We start from the raw sequence: 13,911 nt of genomic DNA on the forward strand, positions 1-13,911 counted from the left end.
ATAAACTATCAAGATGCATTTGATTTCAATTAAAACATGTGCTAGAAATTACATGTTCTATGTTACAAAGACTGTACTTCATAGAAGACATAAATACGATGGTTCATTAAGATTCAAACATCTAAACATTATGCTGTAAAATGTGCTACCTGAAAATAACTTACCTGACATGAGGGCAGGTTAACAGGAACTTAACACAAACACAAGTCAATACATGAAGAAACTTTATTGCAAATCATATTTCCCCAATGATCTTACCTTCAATCAGCTGCTATCCTTTCAACATTGGCTGAAAAGCAGCACTGTATATGTTGCTAATCACACAAGGCCATGTTGTATGAAAAAATTCAAGATCTCTGATGAATATTTTACATGTACAAAAATGAAACTTATTCACAATGGTCACTGATTAATGACACTAACAAACTATGTTAAAAATACTCATGGCTCTTAAATTACTAGATCCACAAGTTACAATGTTATACTGATGCCTCTCTGCTAACAGATGTGGAAGGGCAGGAGAGCAAGAACATATAATGATTAGGAAGATTCCACTTTCATGAAACAGCATGACTGAAGTTGGACAACACTCACGGAAGCTGCAAAATGATGGTACTCTATTATAAGTATGCTCCAATTGTGAACATAGTTTAGAATGTGCTGCAATTCCCTCCCAAACTGTTTGAGTATCTAAAGTGAAATGAAATTGCACCTCAGCACATGGAATGTTCAAACAAATCTATAGGAAATCCAGTCCAATTTGAAACCTATAACGATAATACATGCACATACACACAGTTTTATATATATATATATATATATATATGTATATATATATATATATAAAACTCAGACAATACACCAATCAAAAGTATGTACATGAGTGTATACATGTACACACACACACACATACATGCAAACACACCCTGTTATTCAACATAGGACCACTAAAGCATGTCATAGAATCGTGGAAGTAGCAATACAACTTTAGGCTGCTTCATCAAGAAATCCAGTAGAGTCGATACATTTTTTTCCTTCAGGGATCCTGTGTGAAATAAACAAAAGCAAACTATTTTTGCATGGTTCAAATACGGTTCTAGTCATTTAAGAAAACTTAGAAAGATTGTTGTAAATTAAAAATGTAAATGTAAAATGGCGAGTGGACATATAGTATAGGAAAGAAACGTCTGATATTCATAGCCATTTGATGCACAGCAGATAAGTAACCTGGAATCCAAAAGTCAGAAGGTAACTTTAAAAAAAGATTATCCCCACCCACCTTTAATTTTGGATAAGTCATTACTTTAACAAAATATGAAAAATCCATCAAAATGGAAGTTGAGTGATTCAAGAGCATATATATATCCAGGTACCACATAAGTGAAATAAATGTTTAATTTAAGTAATTATGTAAAATACTCACCATTAATACTTACTATTCCTTGGAATCAATGATGAATTAGAATGCACCATCCATGTAATTACTTAGTTTAGTTTAAGAGTAATAAACTGTACATACAACCATACCCCTTCACCCCTCAATATACCAGAAAGAAATAAGTATTACAGTACAGACTGAAAATTACAGGTTCAAGACAATCAGTCAACAGGAAGATCACCAGTTATAATGAATTTTTCTCTGGTTTATTTTTTCAATCAAAACCAAGTTATAAACAGAAACACAAACAAGTGTGTAGGTTGCAATGCTAACTTGACAAGTACATAAACTTTGGTTAGTTCACATTTACTTAAAAGATTTTTGGCATGTATGATTACACATTTGTTATTTGTACTAAGATAAATACAAGGAAACTAGACACCCTTACAAAAATGTGCTAAATTTCTTTTTAATATTAATGTAGTTCTTAGTAAATTAAATACTTTAAACTTTAATTTGGTTTTATAAATCAAATGATATGTCTTCATAAATCCTAAGCAATATCTTTTAAGTTGCAATATGTTAGGCAAAGAAGACTATTCAATGAGTAATGGAGTGAGAATTACAAATATCTTAACACAATATATATTTGTTGAGCAATATTACACACAAAAACGTTTTTCTACAATTTAGGATTAAACTTAACATTGCATTAACTTACACTATGTTAACTACTATAAATTTTTAAATGAAAATGACATAGACTGGATACAATCCAACAGGTTTAATAATACAAAAATGCTGAAACTATAAATAATGAACTACAATTACTTTTATTTGTTTTTTAGCCACCACGAGTAGAGCAGTATAAAGTGTATTCTAACATTAAATGGTTTCATTATCCTACAAACTCTGATATAATTATCATAATATAAGTATTTTGATGCCAACTCTGTGCAGAGAGGTCAGGTGTTTAGTTTATTTTCGAAGAAAAATGCAATTAGCAAAATTCATTGATGTTACTCTATTATACAATACTATATGTGTAATTAATAAAGTCTGTAGCAATATTCACCAGCATATTACATCACTAAATTCTTCCAAATTCTTGGTTAGTCTCAAAATTAATTGAAAAGGTGCCTCTTATTGAAACTATGAAAAATACAAATGTTAATCAATTGTGTGTTTGTGTGTGTGTGTGTATGTATATATGTAAGGTAAAATTGTACAATATAAAAAAAAATTTAGGGACTAATTGGGATGGTGCATTCTTCTCCATTGGATCTGGAAGCTAGGAAAAGGGAGACATAGAAAGAGAATGGAAAGATGAGAGGAAAAACAGTTGACATTTACCTAGTTGCTGCCATAGGTTAAAATGAAATGAATCAGAACATCATCACTGGGGTTGAGGTTGTTGATTGGCCTGACCTTGGCTTCCCACTTGACCTTGTTGTTGTGCTGCTTGTTGTAATATCATATTTGCATGATAGTGCATCCCTTGTTGACGATAGTATTCTGCCCAAGCAGCACTGTAATCAGGTTGGCCAGTTTGGGGGTTGATAGCTAAGGAAAAAAAGCCACTCAATTCAAAAAACAGTGCAGAAAAATTCTGAATCCACAATGTGATCATTTAAATAACAAATTAATACTATATGGAAAAAATTTTTGGAAGAGTAATTTTATATAATTATTTTATAGAAAAAAATTTACTTAATAATAATAATAATAATAAAACTATCACCTTTACACAAAACAGGTAAAAATTATTTTACAGTAAATTTATAAAAATATTAAAACATCTCAAGCAAATCTGCCATAAATTGATTTAAATGATATGATTTCTGCTTCACAGAATTAATTGTTCCTGGGATATTTGTATTTAAAAAGATCATAGACTTTTTAGAAATTACATATGAACTTCATATATAGTAACAGTAACTAAATTTGAAAGACTTCCAAGTGCAGGAAATAATAATAGTGCAAGAAATGGAATTAGAGGCTGCAATTTCTCAATGTAAACTCAGCATACAACTACAATGAAACAATGATTTCCATGAAGAGAATGCGGTGAAAATTTTACAAATATTTTTCTTCCAAAATTTTCATAAACCAAAAACTGCCAGTCATCCTTATGCTTCAAAACACATTTACTTGCTTTTTCTAGTTTAAGTGTTCATATAGTCCATGCTGGTTGACAAAAAGCATGGCACTTCACATTTACTGTGTCCTGATGAAATAGTCATGATATACAAGATTAATATGTTATTTATTGCTGTACCACCTTGATCAGTATTTATACTCATGTAATGTTTAACCCCAAAGACATTATGATAAGCTAATTTTAATGTGTGTTTTAAGCAAAATGCACGAGTGGCTCAATGTCCAGAGTCTTATCACTATCAACACTTTCAAGGAAAAATAATAAAAAAGGAAACATGAATGCAGCAGCAGTTCAAGCTGTCGTCATCACCTTGTCTACCTTACAACCGCATGGCAAAATAGGTGATGTAGCTGTAACAGTAAATCTCTAACAGAAGACTGAAGTTGGCAGAGAGGAATGTGGACTATTTTGGAATGGGGGAGAAAAAATAATTACTAAGCATATGTGTGAGTGAGCCTTCACTTTGCACTGCAGTATATGACAGCTTAAACAATGCATGAGAACCCAAAGAAACATCAAAACTGGTTCCACTGTGAGAATGCATCCCTCTTGTCTCACTCTAACAACAATGCAGTAAAGCCCCCAACACTTGTTCAAACTGTGCTAAAACTGAGAAATCAAGAGATTGTAATCATACATTTTACAAGATCAAGTAGGAATGATGGGAAAACAAAGCCAACAGGTTGCAAATGTCAGACAGATGTTATACATGGACCTCCAATGAATCAACAATGTTTTGGGAAAAGGAGAAATACTTGAGTACTTTGCATAGTATTTCCATCGAAATGCTCAATGCACCAAAGAATGTCAACAGGGAAATTCTGGAAAAATATAACACATTAAGACGATCCAAGTACAGAAGAGGTGTTAGTCTTAGTAAAGAACCAGGAATAAATGAGATCCCAGCAGAAGCATGGGAAAATGGAGGAGCTTACCAGTTTCTTGATTCTAGCATCAGTTGGTGAAAATATTCCACAGAACTGGAGGGATTTTACCATTGCCTCCACAATTATGAAAGCTGACGGGAATCACTACAGAAACTTAAGGAACTTCTTTACTTGCTCTTGCAGGACTGTTGCTCAACAGTCTGAGAGAGAAAAAAATCATGAAAGTTCTGAAACTCAATGTGAGTCTAAAAGAGGAAGAAACACCATGAATATGGTATTTGGTCCATGACAAATGTGAAATAATGCAAGACACTTTATGTGATCTCCCTGTTATTTCACAAAGACATTCAAAATAGTAATTCAGTTGGGCTTAAAGCTTCAGAAAGTTCACTCGAACTAAGTACCTACACACTGGTATGAAAGCTTGGGTTATGCTACCACCAACATTAATCTTATCTTATCCATCCACATACAGAGTAGACCTCATACTCACATCCTTATGATGTTGCACTTTGAAGCTAAGACTAAGAACATATGTTAGTGAGAGATATGTTTTAGAAGAACGCTCTAATCTTCATTGTATGGAGAGCCTGGAGAATGTTGCTGGTAGTACAGCCACAAAATTCCACTTTACTATTAACATCCAGAAGTCCAACACAATCAACCAAGCCTTAATGCCAACAAAGTTACATAATCAGATCCCATCATCATCATTGAGCAGCAGAAGCCAGTAGAAGGTTAACCACTTTACCAATTTAGCAAGTACACAATGTGACATCAAAGGATGAACAGCTTCATATTGGTTGAGAGTTGACAAATGAACAAGCAAAAGTTCAGAGAAATATACAGATTAGAGGAAAGTTGCAAAGACATTTTCCCCGCCCACACATGAATATTAAATGCAAATTCCAAGCTTCCAAAACCAAGTTTATGCTGTAAATATAAACCAATCTAAATTTTTAATTTTGCTGTTTGAAGGTCAATAGAAACATATATTTCAAATCTATTACATGTTCAAAAATGAACCTCAATATTCAGATTGTGAATACAAACACTCTAAAACATTAAAATATTTCCAATTATCACTCACCAGGTTGCTGCTGTTGTTGGGGTTGCTGTGCAGCCTGCTGCTGCGTCTGCTGGGGTGCAACTTGTTGCTGAGGCTGTTGCTGTTGGGGTTGTTGTTGTTGGGGCTGCTGTTGAGGTGGCTGCTGTAACTGGGGTTGTTGGGGTGCTCCTGGGCCAGTTGGTTGGCCTGGCTGTTGAGGGGCTCCTTGGCCTCCTTGCTGGGCCTGGTACTGACCATATTGACCATACTGTGCATAATACTGAGCATAATAAGCAGCCCATGCGGCTGCATTAGCATCTTGAGCCTGTTTATCTGGAAAAGATACTATATATTGAATGTAAGGTAAGAAGCTTGAATATAAAATCAACTTGAGAATCAGAAGTTATCTAAAAATACAGACTTGCAATGGGAACAATTTAAAATTCTTATGTAAATCCACAGAGTTTTAGTTTACAAACTATTCTAATTGAGGCACTTCCACTCACTTGTAATCCCTTTCTCATATAACATACTTTTGTCCATTCCTAAATAACCATTGACTTGACATTTCAAGAACAATAACCATACTGACCTCACTGGTCCCTGAGGGTATGTGAAGGTCACAGGCACAACCCTGCCTCCCAGGTTAATACAAATATAGTACAACTAGTTTAAAAGACATCCAATAGAGCAGCTTTTAATCCAGTCATACCCCAATGATGAACATATTTCTAACCCAAAAATCATTACCAAAAAAAAAAAAAAAAAAAAAAAATTACTGGATTTCGCAATTAATTTCAATTGCCGAAAGCAATCGCAGTAATGAAAACTTGGGAATCCAAAATTTCAGGATTGTGAGTTCAGATTCAGCCTGGAATGTTTGTAATTTACCCACAGATATCAAAATAATATTATATGTTTGGTTACAGCCTCTAAGAGCAAAGTTGATAAAGTGTGACACTGACATTCGCACTTACTCTGTTAGATGATGTTATACAAGTATGTAGCTTCCTAAAACACACTATTTTCATGGGGAAAAATTTTGTTGAACCCATACTGTCATGGTAATGCTGATGCAAAAGGACTAGTACTTCAGTTTAGTACTTATTTTACTGTTGTCTAGTTTATTGTATGTTCCAATTCACAAGCTTTTAAATTGCATGAATGAACACCGACAACATACAAATGACATGCTTTAGCAGTTTCTATCTATATAATTTTATTAATAATAATATAGATTTAATCAAAAGATTAAATGTGGTACTTAAAATGTTTGAGGCACCAGAATTTGGTAGGATAAAAACCAAAAACAAAATCAAGAGATTTGGTGAATAAATAAATAATTTTCTTAAAATAACAGTCAAAGTATAATTGAAGTCATTTGCATAAGGTGTCATATAAGAACTAAACAGAAATCACATACTTGTGAAATAAACTCCTTGACTATAAAAACCACAATTTGCCCATGTTTGTTACAACCCAAAACAAATCCCCCCCCCCCCCCCAAAAAAAATAAACTTTAATGCTAGTAATGACATTGCCTACATACTAATTTTGATTTTTGTGCTGTGTAAAAGTGTGAAATTAAAAATTTACTTGGATCAGCTTGTTGCTGCTGCTGTTGTGGATAACCTTGCTGATATGCTGCTCCCCATGCTTGACCTCCATATGGCTGCTGGCCAGCTGGTGCTTGCTGGCTGTAATGATAGGTGGATGGAAAAAGAAACATGGATTTTTACACATAACCCAAACTTGAAGTCTTTAAAGACATCAAATGGAAATAAAAAGACTACATACCTTGGTTGAGCATACTGTCCATACTGATCATACCCTGCCCCAGCTGGAGGTACACCTGGTGCATTAGGTCCAGAAGGAGCCCCAGGAGCACCATGGGGACCAGCACTCCCAGGTGCTGGAGGAGCTCCAGGTGCACCTGGTGCTCCAGGTCCAGCTGGTCCATTAGGACCTGGTGGTGGTGGTTGCTAAAACAAACAAATTTTACAAATTAAATAAAAACTAAAATTTTAATATCACAAAGTGAAAAAAATTTTTTTTAAGTCAATATATATCTACAACTTACCAAACCTGCTTTTTCACATATCATTTGTATAGCATGCTGGATTTGTTGTGGACTACCTCTGACATTAAAGATCTTTTCATTGGGATTTGGTGGAGGCTGCCGCTGAAGCTCAACATGAGCACCAGACTGTCGTATAATTTCTCTGATTGTTTCTCCACCTAAAACCAAGTGTAACATAAGTAGTGAGCAAAACGTATAACATAAGATATTGAAAAAGGATTTTATTAATTACATCTTAGTAATAGATATTACCTTTGCCAATTACTAAACCACATTTGTCAGCAGGCACAGCATAAGTAGTTTCATCTTGAAAATTTGGATCAAAGCCACGTCCCATTCCTCTACCGCCAGGACCATTTGGACCAGGAGGACCAGTCATGTTATTAAAAGGGCCACCACCTCTACCACGACCTCTACCTCGGCCCATAGGAAAGCCACGACCAATACCGCCTTGTTGCTGAAAAGTATAATAATCAAGTAAAAAAAAAAGTCAATGTACCAAGCAATTATACTCATGCTAGTTATGTTACATAATATGGTGTAATAGAAAAACTATTTCACAATGATATTAGATTTATAAAATGAAAATGTCAAAATGAATCAATGGGACAGAATGTTATAAGACAAATTGAATCAAATTTGTCTCCCAACAAAATAATGAAGCCAGCCAGCAACATTTTTCTTGATGCTGCTAAAATATAAAATCCTCTCATTTACTACAAAACAATTCAATCAAACCAGACACCAACCCTTGAGGCTGCTTCCAAATCCATGATATAAAACCCCATTATAATGCATTTGTATTCAATAACATTCAAAAGTCTTAAGAACCAACTAAGCCATATATTAAAAGCACCAGTCTAATAAAAAAAGATTGGTAAAAAATAAATAAATAGATAAAGAAAAGAAATCTGCCATAATTCTCAATTACTTCCAAAATTCTGGAAGATTTTATCTAATATTACATTATATTTTCCATTGAAATTGCAGTAACAATTAATTTAATAGGAAACTTATCATTAAAGAGTTAGATAAAATTATCATTCAGAACTTTTAATCATGGATGTGCAGTTAAGAAACCTGCTTTGCAGCCATGCGGTTTGGAGTTCAGTCTCATTGTGTGGCACCTTGGACAAGTATCTTTTACAATAGCTCCAAGACAACTAATGCTTTGAGTGATTCTGGCAGACAAAAACTGTGAGAAACGTCTATATGGGTGTGTGCGCACACACATAAAGGAACCTTAGTTTATGAACAATTTTTTGAACATAAATGTTTCAGGTGATAGAGTAATGCAAACCAGGAACAATGGTTGGTGCAAGCTGGGAATATCACTTGCTACCTTGCTTTTGCTAAGTACAAAATCCTGCTTGAATAAAGTTTTGGTTTATGAATGACCTTCAGAAACAAAATTAAATTTGTAAACTGACGTTATATATCATTTAATGTTTACGTTTCCCTGCTTGCATGGAATTTGTTGAGGCAGATTTGCTACTTCTTGATGCCAACCCTCACCTGCTTCCAGGTAACACTCCACCCTTGGTCAGACACGTTTCTCATGGAAGACTGACAACAAACATCACTTCTCCAACAGTGATGCTTATTTACATATGATACCATGACAAGGGAACACACTCAAACAGGTTTCTTTCAGATTCCATTTACCAAATCTACTCACAACATTTTGGTCTGGACAATAAAAGATACTTGTCCAAGAGAAACAAGCTTTTTAACCATGTACCCACACCTGTGCCTATATGTACATGTGATCACTACTTGACAGCTGGTGTTGGGTTATGTCACTGTAGCTTGGTTCAACAAAAGAGACTGATAGAATAAGTACCAGACTTGAGTAAGTATTTGGGTTGATGTTTGACTAAACCCTTTAAGGCAGTGGCCTGGCATGGCCACAGTCTAGTGATTGAAACACAAAAGATTGACTAGTGAAAATATGAAAATTAAATTATTAGAGTATAAGTATACTGATTAGTAGACCAACAAACTAAAGGTCATTTGAAGCAGCATGTAGCAGACTATAATCCTCATCTAAGTTCATGTTATATGCTAACGTATAGGACTGTATTGTACTCCAGTGTCTCATCTGGTGCGGCTCCCATGGCCAGATGCTCTAACATTAGCCAATTTACAGTCTGTATTGATTTAATTTTTTCATGCCACCAACACTATGAAACTCAAAGGAGAAGCTTTAGGCTACATGAGAGAAGAGGCCAGACCAAATCAGTTATCTTACATGAAAATTTACATTTAAGAAAGTGTAGGAGAGATTGGGGGAGGGGCATACAATAAAAATGGAGTGATGAGGTGTAAAAGTGGAATGTCAAGGTACAAACTGGGTGGAAATGAATGGGACAGAGATGCCATAAGTGTTGAGTAGGTGGAGATTGCATGAGTATGGGGAATGGGTGAGGGAAGAGGAGGTACACAATACACAATGAAAAATCAATGTTGGTGAAGAGTAGATCATTAATGGATGAAAGAGGTAAAACAAGCAAAATGGCTGTAGGTAGTAAAGATAGACAGTATAAAAGAATTGAAATAGTGTATGCAGCATAAATGCAAGGTTGTCAAGGAGGAAAGGGCCCAGTCTGCATGCACACACTGCTACCAGAGCTCAGTTTTGCCAAAGAGAACCACATATTGTCATTCCTCCAAGTCCTTTTCATCTACTCTGTTCAAATGAAGCCAGAAACCTTTCAATAACTTTCTTTGTATAAAGCACTACGTACAAGGTCACGAAGCCTTACAAATGTAAGGTGTGGGAATCCTTCAAGAAAAAATTTACACCAGTTTTTTTTGGGGGGGGGGGGGCAAATTTTCTTGGAAACTTCAAGTGGCAACTCTTATTTGAAGTACACATTGCCAACAGTTATATCTTTAATGGGATAAAATTTTAAAAATCATTTAAAGCCTTACATTTGCATTCCCTAGTATTTCATTGATCATATTTGCAGCCTGTTGAACTTTATCCGGAGGACCCATTATAGTCAGTAACCTCTCAGGAGATGCACCATCATCTACAGAAATTTAAAAAATGTTTATACAATAAGGTTATTATCTGTTGCTTTCAAAGAACTGTGCTAGTATATTCAAAGTAAGCAACATATTCAGTTTTAACAGTACTTTTGGATATAGATAGTAAAATAACATTATATATTCTATTTATAAGATTTGTACTGTAATGTTTATCAGTTAAAATGAGAGCTAGCCTGATGCTTTCTACAGAAAAATAAGCATTCAGCAACTTTCAATGGACACAACTATTGCACCTTTTAATAGTATATGATCACTGTTACATAATCAACCAAAACAAGGATGGAGAGGGAGGGACTACATTACATAATTACCATCTCTAACCAGGCCCACCCATTGAACATCAACTATTAAGATATCATAGGTCTCAGTGAAAGCCATGTGCACACACCTTTGGCCTAAAATGAACCATAAATGTGTAACCAAAGCATGAATTTAAATAGTAAACTAATTTTTAGACTACAAAAAAAAAAGCGAAAACATACCTGCTTTAAATTGCAATCGCACACCAGTCTCATTTTGTACACGTTTTATAGTCTCCCCACCCTTTCCTATCACAATACCCACAGCAGGTCTTGGAACAGGAAACTAGGAGGGAAAAAGAAAAGAGAGAGAAAAAAAAAAGAAAATCAGCATAAACATTTTACTAACAGAAATTCATCTAAACTCGTAATCTCCATTTACCAGCTTCATCCGTTGGAATGAGGCTATACCGTCAAGGGTTTACTTGATCATATCAACCCAATACTTATTTCAATCTTGTACTTTTTTTTTTTTTTTTTTTTTTTGAAAATAAAAGTTGATAAAATTACTTTCGGAAAAGTGTTGTTATTATCTTTCCACATTAACACAAATTCTGTCACATATATCGTAATATATGGCACAAAATAAATCCTATTAAAACAGACTAGATGATTATTGGGTGAGTAGTAATAGAAATTCTGAAAGAGTAACTTTTAAAAGATTTTGGTCATATTGCAATATTTGAAGATCAATACAAACCAAAATATATAGAAATTCCAATATGGAATATCAGATGTTATCTCATTGTTAGTGAAATAATTATTGGAAGTTTAACAACTATCTACTATGTCTTGCATATATTTTACATGTAAACCTGTGAAATATATTATGGATATATTGATTTGATTGGCACTGCTAAAATGCATGTGGGGTTAATGAACTCTAAGTAAAAAAAAAAATTTTTTTAAACTTTACCTCAATCATTTAAATAATGTGCAGGAAGTTAATGAATTTATGCAGAATTACCATCATTCCCATTCAGGACAAAAATGACTAACAAACAGAAGAGTTGAAAAGATAGCCCAAAGTAATGTTGCATGTGCACGCATGTTATTATTTAACATTCACTTTCCATGCTGGCATGGGCTAGACAGGATCTGGTAGGTTGGAGAGTACATCAGGTTCTGATTTGATTTGGCATGGTTTCTACGGGTGGATACCTTTCCTAACACCAGCCACTTTGAGAGTGTAATGGGTGCACATGACACCAGCAACAGCCAAGCCACAAATATGATTTCACAGGTGCCATTCACATGACACTGGCAACAATGATGACTTCACTTGACTTGACAAGTCTTCTCATATATATATATATATATATATAATTGAGAATATGTGTGTATGTGTACATCACTAAAACTTGATAACTACCCAGCTGATTTCATTCAATTTTTCACATGCCTTACTTAGGGTCCAGGCAGTGTCATGGCTCCCCAAAATTTCCAACTTCTTGCTTAATGCGAGCCAGAGCAATCTCTTATCTCTTACACTATTTCAGTATTACATGTCAAAAGTGAAATAATATCTATTGTAATGTGAGATAATACTTTCAGTTTTAATAGTGAAACTTTAGACTTTCAATATGTATATAATATATACAGAATGAAACTATCAATACTGACACTATTATATCACATATATACATATCTGTGTATTTTCTGCCTGACTTGCATGTACCAGGCGGCCTGGATCTCTGGAAAGAGTGGAAATTAGGAATGATAATTCCAATTCACAAAAATGGAAACAAGAGAGATTGCTATAATCATAGAGAAATCTACTTCTTAAGCCACCGTGGTAAAGTCTATATTGGGTGTATGGCAAAGAGATGTAGGCATGTTGTCAGGTCCAAGCTAGCTGACACTGTGGTTTTCACTGACACAGCACAGCCAACCAAATAGGCATACAGTGTAGATGTTTGAGAAATCATCAAGGTATGGCCAAGAGGTTTATGTTTGTTTCGTAGACCTTAAAATTATATACAACTGTGTTTCACGGAACTTGTGGTAAGTTCTGCAGGAGTATGATAGATGAAGTGGTTTTTTGTTGCTTTTGAAGTCCCTATACAAATGGTCTAGTATTTGTGTTTAGATTAAATAAGTCAAAGCTATTCAATGTGGGTGTGAGACTGCCAAGAGTGCATAATGTCATTTCTATTCATAATCATGAAGAGGATTGACATGCACAGCCAGGATAGAAGTGCTATCAAGACCAGTGGGTGTGGGATCTGTTGGATAGAATTTGCAAATGACATTGTACCTCTTGACTCATCAAGAGATGATCTGTGATGTGCACTTGATAGGTTTGCTGTCAAGAGCTGCTTGGCAAAAGACAGACACATATCCTCTAAAAGAAGCCTGCACAATGCGCTCTACATGCGAGTTCCAGTGTAGCAGGTGGGGAAGCTCAAGTATTTTGGGGCTGTTTTCACCAATGATGGAAGGCAGGAGCTGATGCAGTAATATACCAGCTTCAGCATTTGGTCAGAAGAAAAGGAGATGTAGGTGTAGTCTACTCTTACATATGGTCAATGAATATTGGGTAATGACTGAAAAAAATACATCTGTGATATAAGAGATGGAGATCCTTCAAAGGGGTTTTGGAGTAATGTTACTTCATAGAGTGCATAGCCCAGAGGTCACAGAAATGTTCCAAGTAGAGCTGTTACTTCTCTGAACTGAGATTTCACAGTTCGTATACTATAGATGTGTGATAAGCATGCCCCAGGAAAGAATTACAGAATGCTTTACAACTACCAAGGAATTCACTGAGTAAACTCCCTGTGTGTGCGTACACACACAATCTCTCAGTGAGAAAAGTGGGGAAACCGACCCATGTAAAATTTATTTAAAGCATAAAACTGTATAAGATTTCTTTTAAATAGAAAAAGCACTTTTGTGTAGACAGGCAAAAACAATTCTTTTTATATGCAAATCTGTGAAATATAAGGAGTTTTCTTTTTCACATGTTAAATTCATGCTTTCATTACAAGTGAGAGCACTTGTG

The 13,911-nt window shown here is 34.8% G+C and overlaps 1 protein-coding gene across 8 annotated transcripts in view; it reads right to left on the minus strand.

The window, feature by feature from the left end:
* Positions 1-209: 209 nt before the first annotated feature.
* The window catches only part of LOC106879355 (far upstream element-binding protein 3), a 54,038-nt gene continuing 40,336 nt past the window's right edge, over positions 210-13,911 (minus strand). For 4 of the 8 annotated variants that reach the window (XM_014928870.3, XM_089347545.1, XM_089347547.1 and 1 more), the window contains 9 exons: positions 11,091-11,193; positions 10,489-10,589; positions 7,807-8,011; positions 7,555-7,712; positions 7,272-7,456; positions 7,071-7,171; positions 5,517-5,807; positions 2,732-2,941; positions 210-1,045 (listed from right to left, as the gene is read on the minus strand). In XM_014928870.3, the coding sequence (XP_014784356.1) occupies positions 2,775-2,941; positions 5,517-5,807; positions 7,071-7,171; positions 7,272-7,456; positions 7,555-7,712; positions 7,807-8,011; positions 10,489-10,589; positions 11,091-11,193 (1,311 nt within the window). In that variant the 3' untranslated portion in view covers positions 210-1,045; positions 2,732-2,774. Of the gene's footprint in view, positions 1,046-2,731; positions 2,942-5,516; positions 5,820-7,070; positions 7,172-7,271; positions 7,457-7,554; positions 7,713-7,806; positions 8,012-10,488; positions 10,590-11,090; positions 11,194-13,911 lie in introns of all 8 variants that reach the window. The other 4 variants (XM_089347546.1, XM_014928871.3, XM_014928872.3 and 1 more) reach the window with 1 other exon arrangement.

This window comes from Octopus bimaculoides, chromosome 2 (assembly GCF_046866305.1).
Source record: "Octopus bimaculoides isolate indiv1 chromosome 2, ASM4686630v1, whole genome shotgun sequence".
In the NCBI taxonomy this organism is placed as follows: Eukaryota; Metazoa; Mollusca; class Cephalopoda; order Octopoda; family Octopodidae; genus Octopus; species Octopus bimaculoides.